Source organism: Macaca fascicularis, chromosome 5 (assembly GCF_037993035.2).
Source record: "Macaca fascicularis isolate 582-1 chromosome 5, T2T-MFA8v1.1".
NCBI classification, from domain to species: Eukaryota; Metazoa; Chordata; class Mammalia; order Primates; family Cercopithecidae; genus Macaca; species Macaca fascicularis.
Genome location: NC_088379.1, coordinates 124676613 through 124704248, shown reverse-complemented (window position 1 = coordinate 124704248; position 27636 = coordinate 124676613). Strand labels below are relative to the sequence as shown.

Below are 27636 nucleotides of genomic sequence, written 5' to 3'. Positions count from 1 at the left end.
ATACCAAAATCTGTGGATGCCCAAGTCCCTTATATAAAATGACATAATATTTGCATAAAACCTACGCACATCCTCTCATATACTGTAAATCATCTCTGGGTTACTTTTTTTGTTACACATGTAGGACATTTGTTCTTAGGGAGCCACAAGTTTTGTGCCCCTTGTAACAGTGACCCCAGATGCCTGTTCCATGTGTTGTAAACAGAGGAGCCATTCTTCAGCCCCCTGCTCTGAGCAAACCCCTAGATTACTTATACTACCTAATATAATGTGAGTGCTCTGTATATAATTGTCCTACTATATTTATTTGATGTTATTTTTATTGCTGTGGGTTGTAAAATTTTTTTGTCAAATATTACCTATCACAGTTGAATACAAAGGACCAACTATATTTTCCTGGGCTAATAGTCTTTTGACAGAACTTGGTTTGTTTTTCTTAATATTTATTACTTATTTATTTATTAGTACAAATTTACAGGGTATATGTGAAACTTTGGTACATGTATATAATGCATAGTGATCAAATGAGGGTATTTCTAGTGTCTGTCACCCCAATACAACATTTTTGTTAAGTATAGTCACCCTCCTATGCTATAAATCATTGAATTTATTTCTTCTATCTTACTGTATGTTTGTAATCCCAGCACTTTGGGAGGCCAAAGCGGAAGAATTGCTTAAGCGCAGGAGTTTGGGACCAGCCTGAGCATACTGAAACCTCGTCTCTACAAAAAAATGTTAAAAATTTAACCAGGCACGCACATGCTTTCCATGTAGTCCCACTGCTTGGAAGCTGAGGTGGGAGAGTAGCCTCAGCCTGGAAGATCAAGGCTGCAGTGAGCTGTGATTGTGCCACAACACTCCAGCCTGGGCAACAGAGCAAGACCCTGTCTCAAAAACAAAAAAAAAAGACTGAAAGGAATTATCTCACTGTAAATTTATGTTGATATGATGATGGACTAAAATGTTAATATAGTGTGATTAGTAATCATTTAATAAGCAGCTGATTTTTTGTCTTTTTATATTTTTGAGTGAGCTTAGTACATTGCTTTATACAGTTCCAGGTACAGATAGCATATCAATATATACTTTTTGTACTACATATTTATCAGAAACTTTGCATAATACTTTCTATATCTGTTTGAAACTCATCTTTCTTAAAACACAGATTTAAAGTTTATGTCTTTCCTTTGTAAAACTATTTATTAGAGAAAAAAAAATTAAATGTCATTTCTGAGACTCCTCTTTTACACACATTAAGTGCCCCTTCAGTGCTCCTAGCGATCCACGGACACTGTTTCATGAAACGGATCCCACCATCCTACTACGCTATAAGTCTATGTTTATGTATCACTCATTCTTGATTCTGAGCTCCTTCAGAGTAATCACTTCCCCAGTTTTGTATTACTTTTTGGTACATAATAGGCACTTCAGTATTTGTTGAGTGGATGAATGAATATCTGAGCATTTAAAATAACCGAATTATACTACTCTATATTAGACCCCAGTGAACTTCAAGTGGCTCTGATTATAGTTCCAGTGAACATTCCTAACTACAATCCAGACATTTTTGACCTTAGAGGAATTTTACTAGAAATTTAGTCAGTGAAGTTAGAACATCTGGAAATCTGCTGCTGTTTTCAAGAGCTAAAGAGTATGTAAAAATAAGAGAGAGTTGCTCTAAAGGAAATAAAAAGGTATAGGATAATTGCATAATTCTGCTTTTAAAAACAGTTAATATCCCTTTACCATATGGGCAAAAAAAAAAAAGAGAAAAATGTTAAGAAGACTAGAAAACTACATAAGACAATAAGGTATTTCCCCTTTCTTATTCTGCTATCCTAGAGGAGGATTTTATATCTTTTTCTTAAAGCTAAGATACTATAGTGAGCTGAGAAAACAAAGTGAACCATCCACATAGAACTAAAGATACATATTTCTGAAGTATAGCCAGTTAGAGGATAATAGCTTATTCCACTGATACTAAATAGCAGAAGAAAGGAAAGAGTAGAATTTAAAAGTAATAAAGCGGAGAGAAGAGTAAGTTGAAGGTCTTTATAAGACTAAGGTAATAACTCAAAATGAAGGTGGAACTAAAAGGTAAGTAACTTCCAAATGCCTTCTCATCTATTTGAAATAAGCCTTAGCATGTTAATTCCTGTTTTGATTTTTCAGTACCCTCTTTCCCAAAAATAAGTCTGTTAAAGGTAAAATAATTTTCAAGGGCAGAAATTTCAAAAGAAGTTGGACTACATCCTTACATTAAGAATTATTTTTGCCCTAATGATCCTCCTGCATTCTTTCCATGATTGGCCAGTAGGTCCTGTTTCATTTTTAGTAAAAGAGCATTTTAGCCATTTTGAAACATTATATTTAAAACCCATATAAAATGTTCATTTTCTTATATACTTTATTGGAACTGTAATCAAAATTTATTATTTATATTTTAAAACTATGGAAAATATATACTTAAAATGTGATTGCTAAAATAATTTCATTCAAAATACAGGGTGAAATCACAGAATCAAACATAGTTTGGGCCCTAATAAATTTAAAATGTTCGAATTCTTATTAGGATGAAAGAATATGGTAAATGATGTAAAGCTTGCTCAAATGCTGATGAGGGGTTTTGCTTTTGTTTTGTAGACTAGTGTTATTTTACAGCACATGCAGGATATCTTCTATAAATACATTTTAGTGAATTTTTACCAGTAATTTCAGTCAATAAAAAATTTGTCACTTTTATCTCCTTATGCCAGGTTGTTGGTGTAGCCCAGGCCATCAACAAGAAATCAGGAAACGGTGGGACATTTACTGAAAAAGATGAAAAGGTACCAAAACTTGTGTCAAGCATGAGCCAATTTAGGAAGATGCTTTTTCTTTGTAGTATATACACCTCTAGGATTAGCTGTTGCTGAAATTGTTGGTCACACAAAAAGATTAGAGTTAAAAATGATCTGAAAGTTTCAAAAGTGTATCTTAGGCTAAATAGAGCGATGATTTCACATCTGAGTACTTGTGTTATTCAGTCAGCAGAAACCCCCAAATTCCCTCCTTGCTGTGCTGCCAAGCCTGCACTGGGCATGTTGGGGCCACACAGAGGGTGACTTGTGGCATTTTAACTATCTCATTTACCTTTCATCACTGCTATAGGGATCCAACCTTGAGTAAAACCCCATAAAAACACTGCTACAAGTTCAGCACTTTTGATTGGCTAAAAATTGGAATTGCCTCCTGGTGTAGCAAATTTCTGAATGTTTTATAAGCCTTGCACACAGACAGTGGGGCGCCAAGGTGTGAATTCAGGATAGATGATGTAAATTTAGCTTCAGAGAGAGCAACAGTGAGCATTATTTTATTATTATTCTTGTTCAACTCTGAAGGAATACCTTCCACACACCTCATTGACATGCTTTCCATTTAAGGACAGAAGCCCTTAAGACTGTTGATAAATTCATTCTGAGTAGGTTTCATTATTTCTCCTATTGAATAAGTAATTATGTGTATATCATAGCCTACTGAATTATTCCTATTCCCAAGCCCATTGCTGTTTATGTTGTTCCCCTGAAAATTAGTAGGAGCTTTTGAATTTGGAAAACATTCAAACAAGACAGTTATTTTTATCTCTATGCTATAGGTTATGTTGGCACCTGTGTTGCTCCCCTTGTTATAATTGCTTTGGAACATAGCAAATACTTTTTAAAAATCAGAGTAATAGACATCTAGGCTCCTGTTCTGTTCATGGCACTTGAGAATATTTGGTGTGAAAACATGGTTCCTGGATTGGCTTTATATTCCATTATTATGTTTATAATCCATTAATATAACTCCCTCTTGAATTGATTTGAATTTTTAAGGCTCTGTCACATTGTGGATAAGGTATACTGTCTAAATATTTATATCAATAATTTATATAATTGTAAACATATTACCCTAGTATAGTATAACAATGATAGATCCATGTTAAAAATGACATATTTAAAGTAATGTTTGCAACCTTATATAATATTTAACTTTATGCTTTTATTGTGGATATTCTTTTAATGAGTACATAAGCTGTTGTTTGCTGCAGTAATGAGTTACAAGCTATTTATATAATAGTTTCAGCGTAGATCCAAGTCTTAATATAATGGAGAGGCTAAACCAAATTTTGCATAGAATAAATTGTAACTTCAAGTGGTATAAAGAGGTCCTTATCTTAGTTCCTCTCCTTTTTCTCCTAATTTATACCTTAGGAGACTATTCTAGCACCTTTAGCTAAGACTTGGTTTATATCATCCTAATTTTATGTAGAACAAACATCTACTCTTTTGGCTTTCTAACTGTAAATATTTGGGGACCTGTATTTCAGGCAATATAACTAGACTGTTTTATGTACAGTTTTTATTTGTCTATTCTCTTATCTGTTTTTTAGGACTTTGCTGCTTATTTGGCATTTTGTGGTATTGTTCTTCATAATGCTCAGCTCTATGAGACTTCACTGCTGGAGAACAAGAGAAATCAGGTCAGTCTGATTACTAAAGAAAGTATATAGAAATACTTCTTAAAAATTGTTACATTTTTATCAAAGTAATGTATGCAGATTATTAAAAATTTAGATAGTACAGATTCAGTTTCTCAATACTTTATTTTTTCTAGTAGTCATTTCTATTTCCTATTTTCCAGGCTTAGTTGTTTATCTTGTTATACAATGTTCATTAACTTGGGAGATGAGGATTTATTTGACTTGCACCACACCTAACTTGCCATTACCCTTATCTTACTGGAATCATTCTATCACTGTTTTAAGTCACTGTATGGGTTGCACTTGTGTTGTTAAATAATGGTTTTAGGTCTTGCTCTATCAACTATAGATATTACTCTTGATTTCATACTTTGTAAGATGGGTGTCTTAGCATCCCCTGTTCTCTTTATCTCGTTTTCCCAACTACCACTCCTTAGCCCTGCTTTTCCCATCTGGACTTTTTCTTTTACAATTGTCCACATTGGTAATATATACTGTTCTACAACCGTGATGAACTTTTCCTGGGCTTTGTCTAGGTTGATTCTAAAGTTGCAATTTTAAAGAAACTATTTATAAGCACTATAATTATGTAAATGTTGTTCATATTACCTTTGTTATAGAACTTTTCATTTTTCCTGATGTTTCTGAATTTTTTTCCTTGAACTCTTTGCTCTAGTATAGCCTCATGTTCTTGTTTCCACCCCTCCCCAAAGTCCATTATATTAGGCATCCTGTTGAATTCCCCTTCTGCTTCTATTTGGAGAGGTCCAAACTGAGGTTCTCCAACCTTTCTTCTTCCAAGCTAAACTATTTAGCCCTATGCCTGCTACACTAGTGTCATCATAGAACTTTTCTTCATTGCTTTCTTAGAAAGATTCCACTATCTTTTAGATGCCCTACTTCTTTCTCACTTCCTTATTTTGTTGCAGCACATTCTCAATTAACTACTTAAGAAAGGGTATTGGTAAAGTAAACTTTCTGAGTCCTTGCATGTATGAAAATATGTATTGTACCATCCTGCCACTTTGGCTGGGTATAAAATTCTAAATTGAAAAATCAATTTCTCAGAATTTAGAAGTAGTGCTTTGTCTCCTAACTAGCATCCATGTTGTCCTTATTCTTGGCTCTTTTATAACTATTTTGTATTTATTATCTACAATATAAATATATAACATAATATATAATACATATTTTGTATTTTTATATTATTATATATATCTGTTTTGTCTATGTGTCTATAAACTTTTCAGATTATTTATATTTGCTTTTGTAACTTAATTTCACAATATTATTCTTTTTTCATTCATCATGCTGGCATCTGTATGTTGGTTCATCTCTTTGGAGGTTTAAACAAACTGTTTACTTCTGTGTAATTCTTTTTTCATTATTTCTTTGATAATTTATCTTCTCTACCCTCTATTTTCTCTGTTTAGAATCTGTGTTAATAAGATATGCAACCTTCCATTGCCTTTAACTGCAGTGTTCTCCCTGTTCTATTGTTGCCATCGTTTCATCCAGTCCCTATTTTTACAAACAGATGTGATCACACCACATCTTTCCTGCAGTGCATCACAGTTTAAACTGCTTCAAAAGACACACAGTGCTTTTCAGGTTCTTTTTCTGCTTAATGTTGCAATCTCATCTCCCAGTTCTCTTTATAGTCTATGCTCTTATAAAACCTGATCAAAACTTTCAGTATGCTACTTTCTCTCAATTCTATTATTTTTGCCTGAAATATTTCTCTTCCCTATTTCACCTGAATAATTCTTACTCATCTTTCAGACCTCAGCTAGGATAGCATCACCTCCACTGAGTTTTTGGTAGTACTTATGAGGTTCAGAAGAAAGAGAAATCTACCAGAAAAAAACACAAAGGAAATTCTTAAGACTTTGTTTACTTTGATGGGTAATATTTACTGTACTCTGTAAAAATATTGATAATGTTGACAAATATTGATCTAAAAAGTTTGGAACAACATTAACAGTGTGTTTTATGTACCAGATAGTGTTCAAAATACTTTATAAATATTATCTTAATCCTCCTAAAAGCCCTGTGATTTTAATGTTATTAATATCCCCATGTTCAAGAAATTTGCCCTCAGTCTCAAAGCTAGCAGGAAAGGAAGTCAGGATTAAAAACTGATTACTCTGGCTTCGGGGCCTGTGATCTTAACAACTATATTAACTATATTAACAGTCAATGGAGGAGTTTGTTAATAAGTGGAGACATATTTAATATTTGAATGCAGACTTGATTATAACCTGCTAGGTTAAACAATTTATAACCCATATAAATAATTGTGCTTTAATAATTACAAACAATTGCTAAATAATAAGCTCTTAATATTTTTGTCTAGGTGCTGCTTGACCTTGCTAGTTTAATTTTTGAAGAACAACAATCATTAGAAGTAATTTTGAAGAAAATAGCTGCCACTATTATCTCTTTTATGCAAGTGCAGAAATGCACCATTTTCATAGTGGATGAAGATTGCTCCGTGAGTACAGAGTATGACTTCTTTATTTTTAGAAAGACAGAAACTTATATTTCTGTAAGCACTGCTTTTAAACCTCATTTTGGTCTTAGAACCCTCTCTCAAACCCAAATGCATATGAGTATGTATATAAAACCAATCAGGATATGAGCTCTTCTGGTTGAAGACAGGTAGGGGTGGAGGGTGGAGGGTGCCTCATCACCCTTTTTTACCTCTGTTCATGTCCCCATCCCACCCTCCTGAAAATAATTACCATGGGAATGTGTGTTTCTGCTTCTATCAATGGCCACACTATCTTCGTGGAGAAATATATTGTCATTACAGTGTGCTGACTTTTCACGGTCAGGAATACTGGTGCCCTAGTTGCTATGAACAGGCAGACCAGACTCCTCATTCTGAATGGGTTGGGTATAAAAATTTCTTCTTGCCAGAAATTGTATAGAAACCAAAAGGCATAGCCCAGTAGGAGTATTACTAATGGTACCCATAAGTCCCATATTTTTACCAACAATGGAAAACCACTAAACTCTTCTAACTGGTAGATTTCAGTCCATTGATTTTGTAATGTGAAGAAATATTTTCAGGTGTCTGGGAAAAGATAGAGTGTTGTCACAGAGTGCTAATTACACCAGGCCGGCTGTCTTGAGTTTGCCAGTAGAATCAGGGCCCCTGGCTTAAGGCAGTTTTTCTTTATGCACTTTCTCTCCCTTCTCAACTTATGAATCACTGTTTCTGGGATATTTCTTTTTGCTGTAGTCGTTTGTTTTCTTTTTCCTTTAGTCCCTAAGAATAGGCTGTTCATTTGTGGATTAATAGGAAAGAGAGTGTGGACTACCACTTATATAGGTTAGTTATAATCTACGTATGATATCTGAAGTTACGTTTTGGGGGGAAGTAGAAAAATAAAAGATATTCAATATTTAATTTATATTAAGAAATTTTAGTTGATTTAGATATAAGGACTATACCGTATGAGCCAACATCTCAATCATTTGGGATGTGTATATATGTCAGATGAATGCATTGTTTAATACAAAATTCTCATTAATATCAAATGAGAACTCACTAGGCTAAAAGGTAATCAGTATTTTCATAGATACTATTTCATATTTTTCAATCAGTTATAAAATCTTTAATATAAAGGTGATTATAATATAGTAGACATCATTTTAAATTTCAGGTCAGAATTCCTTAATGCAGTATGTCACTTAACCTGTAATTTTTGCTCTATGACCCACTTTTTGCATTTAATTTTTGAAAGTTATATGTGAAGCACTACTTTTTTTAGACAACTTAAATATCACTTTAATTCACCCTCAGTGGATACTTCTACCAGTTAACACCTGTTATGGTTAGTACACTGATTTGGATCAGTGCTACTTGAAAGTATAGCACAACAATATGATTATTAGGATATTTTACTCACTTTTTGACCACTTAAGTTGTAGGTTTTAGAAAAGGAATTAGGTGACTTTATATTCGTTTGTATTACATTTATTTGTTGTTTTAAAATACATCAACAGCGTGAGCAAAGGTGAGGAGGAAAAAATGTACAGATTTCTTCTATCCTCAAATTAAACTATCATTTTTTTTCTGCTTTCTTCCAATTCTATATAAATAGAGCATGGGTGTAATGTGCTGTTCTGCTTTTTAATGTGATTTAAAAAAATTTTTTTTCTTTCTTATTTTCAAGACAGAGTATCGCTGTATCATTCAGGCTGGAGTGCAGTGGCACGATCTCATGATCGCAGCTTGCACCCTCAGCCTCCCAGGTTCAAGAAATTCATGTGCCTCAGCCTCCCCAGTAGTTGGGATAACAAAGGCATGCCACCACAGCCAGCTAATTTTTGTATTTTTAGTAGAGTAGGGGTTTTGCCATGTTGGCCAGTCTGGTCTCAGACTCCTGGCCTTATGTGATCTGCCCACCTTGGCCTCCCAAAATGTTGGGATTATAGGCATGAGCCACCACGCCTTTAATGTAATTTCAGAAGTATTTCTCTATGTTGTTAAATTTTTCACAGTTATTTTAATAATCACATAAAGTATTACTGAATGAAACATCTTTTTAAGAAGGGATTCTTTACCTGGGATTTAACAACAATCAATGTACTTAAAGCTTAAAAGCCAAAACTTGAGAATTTTCAATAAGCATAAAAAATTTTGAAACTAATAAATCCATCAGTACCTAGAAAAAACAAATAGTACTTGTATAATCATTCTTCCAAGACAAAATCAGAAATTAACATGAACGAAATGGGAAGCAGTTTTGAGGATGTCATAAAATGAGTACTTGGGTCTATTTTGTCCAAGAATAAGTAAAAATATATTACAAGTATTGGGATCTTTTGTCAATTCCATAGCATGTATGTCTGTATCTAGATAGTTTTTATTACCTTGTCAAACTTATTTCTCAGTCTGTGTTGTCTATTTTTAGGATTCTTTTTCTAGTGTGTTTCACATGGAGTGTGAGGAATTAGAAAAATCATCTGATATGTTAACAAGGTAAAAGCACTTATTCTCTACTTGTCTTTATCACATGTATGTAATATTGGCTAAATAGTTATTTTATGACCAGTTTGATTTAAGAAATACAAGCTACAGATTATTTTATTGTCTCTTGTCTTTTCTCACATTTCCAGTCCTAACTCTTCCTCCATCAAGATGGAGAGACTATTGACCACAGCGACTTAAAGTTGTTACTTTGTTAAGTATTTATATTTAAATCAAAACTCATTACTAGACTATTATTTTGACAATGTGGTACAAGGAAGGGCCTTTTCTTCTATTAAAGGATTTTAGGAATTAGCAAAGGGCAAGAATGTAACTTGGAGGCAGATGGGGAATTCATTTGACTCAGAAGGTAGACCTGACCTTAAGCCTTTACCGCTGACTTGGGCATGAAGTGGGTAGTCTAGGGAGATAAAACATGGTTTCTCTAACCAGAGAGTTTTCTGATGTCCTGGAATTGGGGTTCACATGGTCATAATTGAATAGCTGACCTTTATTTCCTTCTTAGCTTTGCTGATCATGCACTGAAGATTATATCCCGTCTCCACACCTATTCTATCCTGAGCTCCTGTGCCATTGCATTTCCTAGCAGATTTGACATTGTTTTAGTTAGTATTGAATCCTTTTGGAACGTATGAAAATGTGCACATTAATATATAGTATTTTAATTTTATGATGCTGTAATACCTTTTTCCTTTTTGAAAAGAAGATTTTAGAAGGTTTCTAGGTAGGACACACGTAAATATTTGAATATTTTACTTTTTGGCTTGCATATAGATAGAAATATATATATCTATGTTTATATATTTACCTTTATCTCCATGGGACAATAGGAAAATCAGTATGATAATCATATTAAAAGTCCAAAATGATTAATTATCTACATGATCTTTTAATATTTGTGGAGCAGCATATCCCTCTGTATTGTATTTTAGGTATTGGCTTTTGATTTTTTTCGTATAAATTCAGCCAGGCCCTGTAATTTCTTTTAGCAGTAGCTGGACAAATCCAGTGAATTGGTGTGATAGTGACCTCTACTGGTAAATATGCATTTAAAAAAACACAAAAATGTCTTGTGCTATATATATTTGTTTCTAAATACCACATTCCCTCTCTGTAGGCAAATGGAAAGTATCTTTCCACTTATTGATTTCATGTATATATATATTTGTTTCTAAATACCACATTCCCTCTCTGTAGGCAAATGGAAAGTATCTTTCCACTTACTGATTTAATGATTCCAAGACAATCTTAGAATAAAGATTTTTTCTTATAAAGGATAAATAGGTCAGTGTGATTACCTTAAAAGAGACAAATTTACATGGATCATTTTACCTGATATATTAATTGACTTTACAATAATGAAAATCATTTCAACAGTAATAGCTTACGTTAATGAAACATTTAAAGTTAGCTTTTGTTATAGTGATACAGTAAAAGGCCTCTGAGTTTTTTTAAATAAAAATTAGATAACAGGCCTAATTTTGCAATAACTGAATTTAAAATGGTGTTTAGTAATGTTAACATTTTGAAAAAGGGCAAAACTAATATTGATGCTTATTTTTCACCAGCAGATTCTTTATTATGTTTCTAAAACTGATTATTAGTAGAGTTTAGGACTTCGATTCTCATTATTAAAAACTTTGCCAATCCAAACTTTGCCGTCTCTCCATTTGATGAAATGCTAGGCAATTTGATGTTAGCAGTAAGCAAATCATTTTTTTAGGAAGTTATTTATCAATTAAAAAGCATAGCTCATTCAAGATTTTTCCAACCAATCCACTAATGACTTCATAAATTAATATACTGAAGATGGTTTTGAAATGTTAAATGTAAAACAACATATTCAGGGTGAACATTACACATAATTATTAGAAGGATATCATAAGAGGGATAAAGCATAGTAAGCTCTTGGGAGTTAAGTTGCCCAGGAATTTCCGAAGGGAGGCTCATTTCCAGATGGTGGGAAGTTTTAGAATTTTTGTACTTCAATTCAAGAGCCAACCAATTAGAAGGAAAAAAATGAGTATAATGTTGTGCAGTTTATGTTAGCTCTTATTTTGAGAAGTAGGTATTTTAGTGCTATAATTCCATACTAATTAACTTCATGTTCATTCACAAATGCACATTTGTGTCATAAAATGACAAATACATAGAATGAATCCTTTTAGGTCACTTTCTTGGAATATACCTATTAGTTTATACTTGTTATTGATTATCATATTAGAAAATATAAGTGTAATTAAGTAAGTAAAGACTACTACTTTAAAAAATTGTGGATACAGCGTAGAAGAATGTAGAAGTTAGACTGATTGTATTTAAATGTAAGTATTTAAGTTTCACCACGTAGTGGGCTTACTAGCTATGAGACTTCATGTAAATTATTTAATCTCTCAAAGGCTCAGTTTCTTCATCTGTAGTGGTAGTAGGTTTATAGTAAGAATTAAATGAGATAATGTATATAAAATGCTTCAGAAAATTTCTGGCATGTAGTAAGTACTTAGTAAGTGTTAGCTATTATTTCCGTGTCTATTTGATTTTTTTTTTTTTTTTTTTTTTTTGGTCTTTGGTTTACATTAGCCTATTAGCCTGCAGTGACTCCCTTTTAATTCTAAAGCACAGAAATTTATCTTTTCCAATTCCATGTACCTAATTCTGTCATCCCAACAATGCATTCATATACGGTTCATTGATACACATTGTACAAAAAGCCTTAAATGTGTGAGTTAGTCCAGGTCTTCCAAGAAACAGATGCCAAGATTAGATTAAATGTGCAGAAATTTATTAGAGAAAACACCCTGTGAGAACCAGAGGGAAGAAGCCAGGAAAGCCATCAGACCAACACGAAAGTCTGACCCAGAATTAAGTAGAGGAAGAAAGAAGGAAGGAAAGTTGTACAGAAGTATCCTAGACAGCTGAACAGTTCTAAGGAAGGTTTGGCAAGGCTGCTGGGAAGTCCTCTAGCTGAAATTTACTGTGAGAAGAATACTGGACCTCCCAGGATTAGGCCTACTTTAGTGTCCCTAGTGTGCTCAGTCTTTTTCTCTGGGAGCAGCCCTGGTAGAGGTGACCTCAGTGCAAACTTGGTGATGGCTTCCAGAGCACAGCAACGTGAGACATTGGTTAGCTACTCTTTCTGCAATTGGAGCTCTGAGGCACATTCTAAAGGCCACTATAATATTCCCATCATTAAAAGAATGAGATCCATATTCCTTGTATTACACTTTCAAAATCTTTCACTATCTGTCCTAGCCTAACATTTTCAGCCTGAAATCATCATTTTATTCTTGACAATCTGTAACTATTTAGTGTTTCCCAATTACACATAGAACTCTTCCATGTCAGCAATGTGTTTTATACTGTTTTGTTTTGTTTTGTTTTTTCCTGCCTGGAATACTCTACCTTTCATTCCTGATGTTTCTCCTTTAAAAAGTCTCAGCCAGCTGTGAATTCATCTCTCTAATGCTACTTCTTCCCTATTCTACTCCATTTAGGTGCTACCTGTCCATCTTCTCCACATGTGTGGTGCTTGCATTGTTACACTGTATCACTTAGGATTAGGCTTGACTGTGGATCATGAAAACCCAAAATAAAAATAGCTTAAACAATAGCACAGTATTATTACTGTCTCCTGTAAAACCCCAGAGGTAGCCAGCTCAGGCTTGGTGCTATAGCTCTGCTCCACAAAGGCCTTGGGGACCAAGACACCTTTGGACTTTCTACCTTACATCCCTAGGGTATGGCCCTTTCCTTAAGGGTCAAGGATGCAGCTCCAGTCATTATATCCACATGTTAAACAGTAGGATGGGGGACAGGGAAAGAAGGGACAGATAGCAGGTATCACCTGTCTCTTAGGAAGGTTACTAGAAGCCATCACAAACATTTATTCTTACATCCTGTTGTCTAGAACTTAGCCAGATGGCAATACTAAGCCACTAGGGTGGCTGAGAAGTGTGGTCTTTATTCTGGGTGGCCATGTATGTCCAGACAAACAGAAGGGGAGGAGAACTACCAAAAGACAACTGGCAGTCTCTGCACTAGACTCTACCCAAATAGTCCATGTAATTTAAACACATTATTCATTCTGTTTCAGTCTTCTACTAGATTGTAAGCCCCTATGACAGTTACTGACCTGTGTAAGTTTGTCTCCCATATACTGTTAAGGGTGCCTCTAATGGTTAAGGTATTCAATCTGTATTTGTTGAGTTTAGGAACTAAAAATTTATCAACATTTCTTATAGAGTAAGAAAGAAACATGGTATCATGTAACTTTAATAAATCTAATGCTCAGTTTTCACTTAAAGTAACCATCGGGAAAACCTAAAAATTTCAGGGAGTTAAATAAGGTATCAGGTATTTGTTGATTTATAACTAGTTTTTCTACTTCTCCTTCTGTATATTAACTAGTGTAAGTCTGAATTTCTGATCTCTGACAAATTGCTTAACCATTTTGGATTTTTTTCTGGCTCCTACTCTTATAATAATGATGATGATAAGAATAATAATGGTTATTGATATGATAATTATCATTTTAAAATAGATTTTACGAGGATACTTACTTCTCCAATGTACTTCCTTCTCCTGGTGGTCACCTTTTCATTTTTCTTCTTTTCACTATAGCTTCTTATTTTCTTCTCTCTAGGCTGCTGCTATTTATAAAATATTTATAGTTTTAAATGTTGTTTTATTAAACTAAACCCTGCATTTATATAACCGTTTCTTGAGTGTCACCCAGATAATATGTGTGAAGTAGGACCTCAGGAGTGTATTAGATCTGATGTATATGATAACTGGCATGCCTTCGCAGACTCTCAGTCTAGTCTCAAGAAATATTCAAAGTTCATTTACTCTTATGTCACTCTTCTGTCATTTCCTTTTCATTCTTTTTCATGTATACATAATACTAGACAAGTGGTCAGTACTTGGTTTGACCAAATTACACTTAAAGTAAAATGTACAACAAAGGGAAGACTGAAATATTTTGACCAGGAACAAGGCCACAGAGTTTGAGAATCTTCATGGAATCACTAGCACTGAAGGACGCCATATGAAACCACTGTCCCAAGAAGCAGCTGGGGCAGGTTGGGTGGGAGGGACAGAAGATAGGCAAAACATTGGAACTTTGGAAACTTAGAGCAAGTGGACATTTTTCCTGAGATGTATGCCGTTGTCACTCAGTATCCTTGAGAAATTGGTTCCAGGAACCCCTGCGGATATCAAAATCTGCAGACACTAAAGTCCCTTGTATAAAATGATGTAGTATTTGCCTATAACTTATGCACATCCACTCTATATTACTTACAATACCTAATACAATGTAAATGCTATTTAAAGAATTGTTATGTTGTACTATTGTTAAAATGTATGTTTTTTTTTTTTCTTTGACTTATTTTCGATACTGCAGTTGGGTGAATCCAAAGATGTGGACTTGTGGGTACAAAGGCCAACTATATTTTATCTTGAAATGTCTACTATTGTTAGGTTTTCCTACTTCTTTAGTGATATCACAATTAAAATAAGCAGGTCCTTATAGATGGAGTAAATTTCCATAACCTGACCTGCTTTGCTGAATTCATCATCACCACAAGGGAACATACAGAGTTTCCTGATGAAAAAAACACGTTCCATTCTGTTTTCCCTCCCTTACACTGACACTGTACCCTCTGGCATCAGATTAATCTTTCATGTTCACTCTGTTAAGCAAGGGACTGGAACATAAGTGGTAAAAATATTGTAAGTTCATAAAATTTTTTGAGGAAGATAAATTTTTAATTTTAAAAGTATCATAAAACATCTCAAAGCAGAAAAACTGTGTAGAGAGGAAACTGAACAAAGGGAAAGATGTTAAAGAAGACACGACAAAAAGACAGAAGGAGAAAGAAAATAGACTTGAGAGAAGAGCTTTAAACATTTTTTCTAAGCTGTTTGATTTTTCCCTTGGTCTTAACATATGTAAAATACTGTTTTATTGGGATGGATAGATAAACCAAATAATGAGGAAGTAAAACAAGCACTAGACCTTTGGCATTCTATAATCTGATGAGAAAATAAGACATGAAGGGACATATGAATTTACATTAAATGACACCAAAACTCACCATGCCCATTTGTAATGAGAATAAGGCCATTCACCTTTATAAAACTTGTTGAAAAATTGTGGGATTTTTTTTTTTTTTCAAAACATTTAAATTATGGTAACTGACAAAGTTGTGAATCGCCAAACACATTTAAAGCTGCATTTTCCATGTAAGTATATATTTTGCCTTATAATTTAAGGCTGGTGTTTTTCTCCCTTAATCATTTATTTAACTATTTGCCTATGCTTTTTTTTAACTGCACAGAGGGAACTCATATCTGTTATTTTCACAGGGAACATGATGCAAACAAAATCAATTACATGTATGCTCAGTATGTCAAAAATACTATGGAACCACTTAATATCCCAGATGTCAGTAAGGATAAAAGATTTCCCTGGACAGTAAGTAACCCAATTTTAGACTTGAAGCTAGAAGGCTGTTTTCCCATCAGATCTGTATTTACAGTTATTATTCTTAAACTGAAGGACTGGCTCTAGAATTGATTGTTTAGGAATGATCTGTGCTTTCCCTCATCTGAGGAAGGAGAATAAAATAGATCATAACATCTATTGAGAGCTGTACTTGGGTATTTTTCTTTGTACTTTTTTCACCTTTTTAAATATCTATGAATAAGTAACCATACTGTTTTTGAAGTAATTTAGCTATTACCTACATAATGTCAATGACATTCCTTAGAAAATATTGCTAGAGTTTTTGTCTTATTTGCAAAAATTAGTTTCCATGTGGCTTGAACTGATGCAATTGGTAATCCGTCATAGTGAGTAGCTCTGGGAAAATGGATGTCTGTTTTTCTTGACCTCAAAGCTACAAATATCTTGTTCTCAGACACTGGAAAATTTGAATTATAGTATTTTCTCTCACCTTTCAGGAAAGTATTGCACTTTGAGGCAGCTGCCTTGATTTTGTTATTTGGATGATTTTGTTATTTGGAGACACTGTTAGAACTTTAGCAATATAGCAACAGCAACAGTGGTATTACTAAAGGACAGGTTTGTAACATGGTGCATTTTAGGTGGCATTTAGATTCTGCCCCTCTTGTTAAATTATTAGGGGCATTTACTACACTAGTTAGTAGATACTGTACTTCTACTTCTCTCTTTTTTTTTTTTTTACTTATTTTTATATTTTACTTATTATTACTATAAGCTGCTTGGAAAGTTTAAAGTGAAAAAAAAATCCGATATTTTTAACAAAGTAAAGACATTGCTTTATATTGCATTTATGTGAACTTTATTATAATTTATACATTTTCTGCTTTCCAATGTTCTCTAGCTAATATAAAAGTTGAATATATAGTGCTTTCAAATGTGTCATATAGTTTCTATAGCATCTAATGGACAAATCAATCTCTTTACCATTTTAGCTATTTTGTTCTTTTTATTTTTGTTTAGACTGAAAATACAGGAAATGTAAGCCAGCAGTGCATTAGAAGTTTGCTTTGTACACCTATAAAAAATGGAAAGAAGAATAAAGTTATAGGTAAAGCCTTTCCTTTAACCTATAGTCTAAACTTATTTTTAAAAATGTATTCCCAGCTATACTTCTTTCTTTCAAATGTAAAGAATAAAATGTTTAAAAACAGATAAAAATTGGAATGATAGAATAATTAAAATAATTGATAAATACAAACAGACATTTGTTAAATATCTTATAAACTATGGTGTACTTTTATAATTATTATCCTATTTCAGCAGAATTTTTTGTGTAAGAATGATTGATGATGTATTGAAATTTAGTAGACTGCATAAGAGATATCAAGTGATAATGTGTATTGTTTTAGAGTCTTATTTCCTGGATGTTGACTTTTTTAAGAATGTAGTTTAGATTATAGGTTATATTTATTTATTCGTTTAATAAATATTTATTGAGCACTTCACTGTTCTTGGCAGTTGGGATAAATCAATGAACAAAGCAGAAATCCCTGCCCTCAGGAGCTTATGTTCTTAATATGATTATAGAAAAACCTCTACTTCAGGAATGATGGAAGAATGCATTCTCAGAAAAATTGAATGATGTTTCCTTTTATTGACATATTTGTTTCCTGGTATTGCAGTTATGTAAAGGTTAAGTAGGATTTTATATGCCAGTCATCCATATTGATGTTTCTGAGATGTAGTAAAAAAGGTCTGGACTGTTAACATTCTCCTAGGAACCTGGAAATAAAGAAAATATGATAACTTTTTAAAGGTTAAATTTAGAATTAAAACTCTAATGGACCAACATTAAGATATATAAATATAACTTTAAAAGTCTGAATACTTTTCCACTTGCAAGATTTGACTATAATTTTATTGAATGAGAGTTTTAGTCAGAAAGAAGGGGCAGAAGGTATCAGTAATGAAAGTAGAAAAAGAAAAGACAGATATTAAAAGTGACTGTCCAAGTTCTGTGCAAGAGTAAAGTAACATTTGTCCCTAACACAGAGATGTATGTGGAGAGTTGCATCAGTGTGCACTGAGTATTCTGACGATATGGTGAGCCTTCACTAGGTGCAATGGATGCATCAGGTTATAGCCAGTAATATCTTTCCTATTCCCAGTCCCTCTGCCTAGAATGCATCCGTATTGTGAAAGGGATACATCAGCTTAGTACAATTCAACATTCTATGACTCTGATTTCCCTTGTTCTGATTCCAGTCCCAGCAATCCAACTTGTACTGATTACTTTCTTTTCCAGTGTAGGTTAGCTCATGGGAAGAGAATGCATTATTCATGTCCTCTCAAATATACTGGTTGCCCTGACAGTTGTTTCTTATTGTATGAGCTGGACTTGAAGCAATGGGTTGGAGCTGCAGGTGCTTGTACTTCTGTTTATGGGACAGATCTGTTTCTTTTGGAACATTGATACTATTCTGGTTTTATAAATCAGCCTTGTCAACTTAGTTACTGTGACTCCACCCCAGCAGTCTTCAGTATGCTAATCTAGTGCCTAAGCTCTAGGGTCACTCCTGACCCTGGTGAATTGTACATTAAAGCTGCTTAGAAACCAGCATGCCAACCCCCTGCTGGGCGGTTGAGTCAACTTTTCTACAGTTCTCAGAGAAAAAAGTGAAGGCTAATGAATCTGTGAGATCTTTTTAAAAGATTGTCACTGATCAGATCTCTAACATAAGCAATAAAAGAAAACTGCCAAGGGCGCCTTACAATGTGATACCAAGTAAATGTTATAAAATTTTATTTCGCCCCGGTGTGTGGGGCCTATCATGGGGAGGGGGGATGGGGGAGGGATTGCATTGGGAGTTATACCTGATGTAAATGACGAGTTGTTGGGTGCTGACGAGTTGATGAGTGCAGCACAGCAACATGGCACAAGTATACATATGTAACAAACCTGCACGTTATGCACATGTACCCTAGAACTTAAAGTATAATAATAATAATAATAAAAAAAGAAAAAGAAAAAAAAAAGAGCAAGGTGCAGAGGTGTAATGGCAGTAATGAAGTGAAGTTTGAGAGATTCCTCATTCTTGGGAAAAGCCTCCTATAAGTTTAATTTATATTGTTTTAGTCAGGCACTAGCAAAATGAAGTGAAAAATTTGTCTTCAAAAAAAAAAATTATTTTGTAGGGAGGTCAAGGGGAAAACTATATTATAAATGTTATGCTGTTTAAAATGCTTTTTTATAAGTATGAAGATTTACTACAAGCTGTCTTTGGCCTTTGAAAATGTGAAATTAAATTCCAGAAGGAATGCATTATTTACTAGTAAGTTGTCACAGGAAGGAAAGCAGAGTGGCAGCTTGCTCCATCGAGTCACATCTTCACTTTTCCCCAGCAGCATTTCTTTGGAGTAATAACTGGGAATGGGGAGTGGCTGGAGGAAGTTACGCATCAGGCCCCTTTGTCACTTTATGTGAAGGTAAATGAGAGCGAGTTAGGCAACATGGAAAGAGCACTGGACTAGGGGTCGGACTCACAGCACTGTGTTAGCGCCACTCATCTTCAACCACACTTATGGGCACATTACTCACCTCTGTGGAGTTGAACTTAGTAATTTTTCAGATCTGTTCAAAATTCACATTCGGTGATCCTGTCACTGTGTCAGACAAGTAAGCAAAAAATAAAAAATGACACAATCAGACTTCTCTTGGCGTGTATTTTGTATCACCCTACTTGATGACAGAGCCAAAAGTAGGCAAATGTTGATTTTGGAGAGAAAAATTCCTTGTAAATAAAAAGAAAGGAAAAAGAAATGATTTCTCTAGTCAGATTTTGTGTGGGGTGAAGGGAGGTTCTCAAGTAGATCCCAAATATAAGGGGGAAAATTTCCAGTGTTCCCTGCTGCTTTACAAGAGTGACAAAACTAAGAATTTGATTTCTGGACTATACTTATGTATCTCTACAGTTGCAGCATGGAAAATGTCATGGTTGTGGATAATTTGTCTTACATGTCATAGACCAGATTCCACTATTATGTAATTCTAATAGAGAATCCCTATAGAGTTACATGCAGAAAGACAGATGGACACATGTGTTTTTTGTAATCTTCTTCCTTCCTCTCATTTTTTCCATTACTGACATTTAGATGGAATTATAGACATTAGACCACTATGGGGCCTGCTGTCCCATCACATTTATTCCCTGAGGTATTGTTTCCTGTCAAATGTTTTCTTAGTGCTCTGGCTAATACACAGTGTTTCCACTACTTTGCTTCCAATACTTTTAAGGAAATGTATTTCTCATTGAACGTTCAATTATTTTAACTAATTATTTTCCCTACTTATTATGCTAAATATGCCTTTTTCCCATATCATATTTACCAGACATTTTAATGCCTATTTTTTCCATATCAATTTCAGGATAAATTTTCCAGAAATTAGTTCTATTCCCATTGAATTTTTTTTTTTTCAAAAACAGATGCTTAGAACATCTCCACTTTAAATAGCTTGCTTTTTCATCTCCTTATTAATAAAGAAAAGCATAAAAATAAAAATTACAGTGCTGTACCACACATTGTTTGACAGAGAAATATGAGAAATAAATATGTATTTGTAAGCTGGTTACTGTCTTCATCCTTTCTCATGTACACTGTAAGAAGGTTCTGTTTTTTACTTCCACAATGAATTTTCTAAGTCTCTTACACTTTCAAACTTGTTCTGTTAGCCTATTTGAACTGGCTAAACACCTACATCATTCTGATGCTCCAAATGGCACGTTTTAGTTCCTTTCTATCAATAAAATTTGGGAGACCCGCATGCCTGCAGAATTTTTTTGAGTAGGCCTCAATAAATTTTTGAATCATTGATTGTCACTGCTGCATCATCTTAGCTTACTCTGTTAATTTATTTTGGCTTTATTTAATGAATTACTCAGGGTTGGACCTTTAAATAGGTGAATGCGTGGAGATATGAGCTGCTCTTCTGTATGTTGCAGTAGAATTCCAAGGCATAAATAAGTATTCTAATGTTATGTCAGCTTAAGTTTGACTAATACTTCATTTTACTTTTCATATTAAATTTTATCACTTGGCAATATCACTATCTGTTCATTTGTTTATAATTGTACATTGTCTTCCATGGTATACATTGCTCGTATTACTTAAAGTATCTAGATTTTTTCTCAGAGAACTGTAAATTATGCTTAGTTATAATAAGTGCAAGGAAATAAGACTGTAGGGTATAAGGGCAGTAATAGGTGGAAGAAAATTAGAAAAAAATGGAATTAAGATATTATAGTTTAGAATTATAGAAGTGAAGATCTATATAATAAAAATCAGTGTAAGGATGACAGCTTTAATAATTGGCTGAAGAAAGACAAAAATAAGGAAAACTTTTTAGTAGCACTAGAAAACAGAGAAGTAGTCTTTAGTGGATCAGAAACACCAAGGAATTCCTGGAACCTGTGAAGTATACGTCATTTGTAAAGACACATTTTATACAACATGGGCAAAAATTGAATAGGGATAACAATATTTCTATCAAACAAAGTAGAATTTATGGTAAAGCATAATGTAAAGAATCACCTTTCATTGAGTAAAATTAAAACTCACAGAGGAAAATGTCATTGCCGTGAATGCTAATAAACTAAATAGCATCGTTGACATACAAAAATTAAAACTGTTAAAAATACACGAAGAAATGGACAAAATGATCATCATAGTGGGCCTGAAGTATACTTGTCAGCGTTAAATTATAGGAAAAAATAAACATTAGAATTGATAAAAATTAAGTGGATTTAATTGACATATATAGCTTTACTTTCGTGTTTCAGAATTTAAAAATACAGATTATTCTCAAATATGTGTCAGAAATCAAATATTGATGATATGCAACACAAAGTCAGTCATTTCTGAAAAGCAGAACTATTGGCCACTTTCATAGATCACAGTGCATTAAAACTGTTCATATATAACAAAAAGATAAATTGGAAGGAAAAAACTCACTTAGAACCTGAAAAGCATTCTCCTAAATGACAAAGAAGAAATCAAAAGTCATAATTAAATTATAGCATTTTAGAAAATCTAAAAATCATTAAGAAGTGAATACATTTCTGAAATGATTAAAATCTAGTTCATTTAATTGTTCTATCAACATAACATAAAAACTCAAGGTACATGGTCAAAGCTATACTCAGAGGAAATTATGTAGCTTTAAGTATTTTATTATTATTAAGAAATAATGAAAAAATTTTAACTAAGCATTCAACCGTAGAAATTAGAAAAACAGCACCTTTCTCTTTCTCACTCTGCTGCCTTCCCCAAATAAATATATACATGAGAAGAAAGAAAGTAGAAGAAAAAATTGAAAAAATAAACTTATGAAATGGGAAGAAATAAATAAGAGATAATGGGCAAACACAATAATAATAGAGAAACCTCCAACAGATAATGAGGATATTAAGAGAGAAATGCAACTAGTAATGAGCATGGGAATGTAACTACAGATACTGAAGACATTTTAAAAGATACTTGATAATACAATGTAGCAAATAGGAATTAACGTTTGGTGAAATTGAGAATTTCTATAAAAGTTGGTTGTAACCAATACTAACTTGAGAGGATTTTAGAATTGTTCATGGGAGTAATTGAGAAAAAAATTGTTATTTAAAAAAAAAAAAAAAAAAAAAAAAGCTATTGCCCAAGGAAATTCTAACCAAAGCAATCAGAAGGCAGGCATGGTTGAAATAAGATGAGACACAGAAAAAAAGGAGGCAAAATAAAATAACTTACAAATTATATTATTGTTAAATGGAAAACCCAGAAAGAATTAGCTGAAAGTACCTGGTCTAGTAAGAGTTTTATAAGAAGCCTAATTATCAAATTATTAAAGAGAAATAATTTTAATATATGCCAAGACAAATTTGTTAGAAAACAATGGGAAAAAAATACCCATTTACTATAGTAACAAAGAATAAACTTGGCCAGAAATATATGCCATCTATATGAGGAAAGCTACAAAATTCTGAGTGATTTAAAAATCATTAAGAAGTGAATACATTTCTGAAATGATTAAAATCTAGTTCATGAGATATCAAGTCTCCCCAGATTAGATTTGCATCAATTTTAATATGTATCCTTGTGAGATTTGGATGGGAGTGGGGAGGTTGTTCCTGATCAACATTTACAAACATTGATAATACTTACAACTAGAGGTGTAAAAAGAATTATAGCTGATGGTTATTGCCCTTTCAGAAATTAAATTTAGATTTAATTCAGAAATTAAAATGATATAAAAGTAAAATAATTAAAAGTATGGTATAGGTGCTAAAAGACATGCCAAGATTGATGAAACAGAACAGAAAGTCTAAATGTAGACCCACAATCTGGCATATATAATTGTGTTATTGTATATAACAGAGTAGGGTGTATTTCGTTATTTTTAAGTAAGATACTTTTGAATGAAAGACACCACTTTATGTATCTCCAAGAAAGTAAAATATGACTTCAATTTACTATGACAAGCTATTGATCATAACGTGCATACTGATTTCAAAAATATTAAATTGTGGAAAAAGTATGTAATAGTTGAAACAAATATGAATTTAGTATATGGTGACAATTCAGATCATCAGAGAATGGATAACTGGTCAGATGTTATAAGACTCCAATAGCAGTTAGGGGAAAAAAATTAAGTTGGATTATAAGATTAAATGTAATACATGTATAAAAGTACTAGGGAAAATACGGGTTTATATATCACATTAAAATGAGGAAGGCTGTTTTAAAAGCAAGGCACTATAGTTGAATATTGTAAGGATAACTATTTTGGCTCCTTAAAAAATTAAATATTTTATATAGCAAAAACCTCTCCAAATTAAGACAATTGACAAATGAAAAGTGCAGAAACGAAAGTATTTGCAAGATAGGTGAAAAAGGTACATTTTATACTTTAATAAGGCAGGCTGCTAATTTTGGAGTTCATGTTAGGTGGTAGAGAGGACATAAGACTGCAAGCAGGGTATAAGCATTGACCCCCTGTTCTGCCAAAGAGCCAGGAGGAAGACTGGTTGGTAACAACATCCAATCCCTGTAATTATGGAAAATAAAATATAACTTTAATTTTATAAGCCATCTAGTCCCTTCAGCATAATTTCCAGAGGTGCCTTCAATGCTAACCAGCTCTCAGAGCTACTGTGGTGACCACATTTTGAGTACTTTATGAACTCTATAATATTAGGTAGCACTGATAGTTTGCTGTCTAACTTCACTACTTCTTGGTTTTCCCCTAATGTTTTTGAATATTGTCTTAATTTACGATTACACTTATTAATGGATTTTTGCTGAATGGTTCTCTTTTATTTTTGGTTTGGCATTAAACATTTCATTTTTAAATATAAATGATTCTGAGTTTGTATGGTTTATGAGTAATGTGGCATCTCAAATTTCCAGTTTTAAATTTCATTTTTGTACTCCTTACTCTTTTAGATCATTAAGGAAGAAGTTGTGAACACTCTATCTGTAAATGTGCCCAGGTTTTTAGTTTTCTTAAACAGGGAACCCCATTTGTTATAAACCTTCTTTTTCTTGATAACTTTTTGTTTTAACATGGGTATTTTTGCTTGATATAATTAAACTTTCTGAAGAGTGTAAAGAGATCGATGGGATTATCATGAATGCTATTTAAATATGGCTGTTCATATCACTTTCAAAAGAGAATTAATTTATATGCCTAGATGGATGGTTTGTCTTCAGTACCCATTTGTTGTTGTTGTTGTTGTTGTTGTTTTCCCCAGAGCTTAACTCTGTGTCTATAGATCTATATCTATAATGGTGGATCATAACATGGATATACTTTAGCTGTTCTGCTCTGAGCTGTATTTGTTACAGCAGAACCTTGATATTTCTACACATAACATTCCATTTAAAGGACTTGCGAACAATTCCAAAGGTATAATTTAACGACTCTTAATATATTCATTCAGTGAATTTTGACCAAGGCATAGATTTGAAGTACTGTACTAGAGAGACACTTAGCTAGGTCATACGCCTCGCAGATTACTTGGTATTCACATAACCCCTCTGTGTCGTACTTTTCTTGCTATACATGTAGTAATTCTTAGGAAGTAATTTTTAAAATCTTGTTTATGAAAAAGGCTATCGAGTAGGAGAAAACTTTGGTAAAACTGAAAGGCAATTCCATTGCGATGTGAGGATAAGGGCATGAAACGTGACTCTCAAGAAAATATGATTTGGGAGACAGAAGCCTGTGTAAACAGTTCCATATTTATAATTTGGGGATTCACAAAGGTTGGAGGACATAACCCTTGGTTTGTTTTTGTTTTTTGTTGTTCTTGTTGTTTTCTTCCACACACAGGATATATACATTTAAGATAATGAATGCTGATTGCCATTTAGTATATGGCTTTTACTTGCAGTGTCCAAATTCATTATATCTTGTTTAAAGTTTCCCTTGACTATGGAATAATTGATAGAAAAGTAACTTCTGCAGCACTAATGCTAATAGATAAGCATATAGATATCTTTACTGTTTAAAGTAGATAAACAAACAAAAAGAGCAAAAAGGGGAGTCCAGATCATTTATAGTATGAAAAGTAAAGAAAGTGAACATTGATGGTGGTAAAGGAGCTTAATGTGCAACCATCTTCCAGACTCTATGAAATCCTTTTGTGCTCCAGGAAAAATAAAGGATAATAGACTATTACAGTCTTCATGGGAAACTAGTTCAGTCAGAGCCGCAATTCTACATTCTTTCATTAATTCAGAAAACATTTTTTTAGTTCCTACTATATGCTAGGCATTTTGCCAGCTGAAGAAATGGAGCTGAATAAAACAAATAAAACTCTAAGCCCAAGATACTGACAGTCTAGAAAGAGAGATAGAAATAAAATTTGCTATGATACACCAACTGGTCATGTTAAGGGAACAGAAAAATGCCTGCCTCACGTGTAAGTTAGAGGCCTCCTGGAGCTCACTGTGAAGGAGGTATAGGGATCAACTGGTGAGGCAGGAGGGAAGGCAGTGGGGAGCAGTGCACATCTGTGGAAAAGCATGAGCAGAGGTGTGGGCAAGCCAAGATGCAACCAGGGCACTGCTAGCAATGATCTGACAGGTAGTATGGCAGTTGAGAGTGGCCCTTGTGGCAGGCTGAGCTGGAGACTGAATTTTACACCCACACATACCAGCTAAGTGGCTTAGAACAAATGATGTAACCTTTCTGAGATTCAGTTTCCTCATCTGTAAAATGAGGATGGTCACATCTGCCTCGCAGAATAAATTGTGAAGACTAGAGATCATGTGTCTACCAAAGTATTTAGCACAATGTGTATCCCACAGTGGGCACATGGTGGAAGTCTGTTATTATATACTCAGAGACAGAAATGATAAGGACTTTAACAATACTTTGTTTACACAGAGGTAGGCTGGGTCATCGGAGTGAGGTCACTCCTCACAGAGACCACTAGGCTCAGAAACTCATAGAACAACCACTTCAGTGAAGATGTTGATGTTCCTAGATTTATCTTAATGTTCCATTTATGTTGGCTACATGTTTGACTTTTATTTCTAAGTAGTCATTTTTATTTGCATACTTATTTGCAGCATCAGAAGTTTTCTGCAAATTTGATTCTCCTGGATACAGAGGCGTAGATTTGAAATTTGAGACTTCCTATGTCAGTTGCCTCCTTTCTGCATTCTATTTTGTGTGTATGTGTGTGTGTGTATGTGTGTGTGTGTGTGTGTGTGTGTGTATTTAAACTTCTGGTTTCTCAGTAAGGAAAGGAGATCTGTTTGACCCAAAATTCTGATGTACATCAGAATTGTTCTCTTGGCAAGTGTACAAAAATCCAATTAGTTTCCAAAGGACATATTGTCTTTGGGGACTCAACTGATCTAAAATTCGTGACTGAGTCTGGAAGAAAATAGTACTCTAGGATTTTTTGAATGCCAGCAATGTACATTTTGAACTACGTGAAACTAGTTCTCATATAAATTCTGTTTACTTCTCTAGTTTATATTTGTGGGGGTTAATTTGCTTATTTTGACACACTAAGCATTCCTAAGAGAAAAGTATAAGACAGTCTTTGGGTGTGTTTGTTAAAATCCACAAAAACGATGATAATCAACAATAACATTTGCTCAATCTCTTGGATTGTTATAGGGGTTTGCCAACTTGTTAATAAGATGGAGGAGAATACTGGCAAGGTTAAGCCTTTCAACCGAAATGACGAACAGTTTCTGGAAGCTTTTGTCATCTTTTGTGGCTTGGGGATCCAGAACACGCAGATGTATGAAGCAGTGGAGAGAGCCATGGCCAAGCAAATGGTCACATTGGAGGTGGGTGAAGTTTAGGGACCTCTCACTCCAGACAGCCAGACATTTAGCTTTGACCTTTCCCTCATAATCACTCATGGCGTGTGTGTGTTCGGTCATTATGTCCTCACCAAAATTATGTGATTCAGATGATGAGATCCTTATTATCCTCAACTAAAGAGTGAAAGAAATAAGACTCAAAATATTTAAGAAACTTGTCAAATATCATATAACCAAACCACAACTCAGGATGTTTATCCCTTTAGGCCTTTGCTTTTTCTGTAGAAAGCTATATTGACTTTAATAACCATTGACACAGATAACAACTGCCAC

The 27636-nt window shown here is 33.7% G+C and overlaps 1 protein-coding gene and 1 non-coding gene across 8 annotated transcripts in view; one reads left to right on the top strand and one right to left on the bottom strand.

Moving 5' to 3' along the window:
- Positions 1-27636, top strand: part of PDE5A (phosphodiesterase 5A) — a 129569-nt gene that overhangs the window by 53392 nt on the left and 48541 nt on the right. For all 7 annotated transcript variants that reach the window (XR_012435039.1, XR_012435038.1, XM_065545426.1 and 4 more), the window contains exons 4-10: positions 2757-2828; positions 4412-4501; positions 6858-6995; positions 9427-9494; positions 15870-15978; positions 16990-17077; positions 27152-27327. Coding sequence is in view for 5 of the 7 variants with exons in the window: in XM_065545426.1 (XP_065401498.1) it covers positions 2757-2828; positions 4412-4501; positions 6858-6995; positions 9427-9494; positions 15870-15978; positions 16990-17077; positions 27152-27327 (741 nt within the window). In the remaining 2 variants the exon portion in view is untranslated. The remainder of the gene's footprint in view (positions 1-2756; positions 2829-4411; positions 4502-6857; positions 6996-9426; positions 9495-15869; positions 15979-16989; positions 17078-27151; positions 27328-27636) is intronic.
- Positions 117-243, bottom strand: LOC123573805 (small nucleolar RNA SNORA11). The gene has a single exon (XR_006698537.2). It is a non-coding gene; the product is annotated as a small nucleolar RNA SNORA11 (small nucleolar RNA).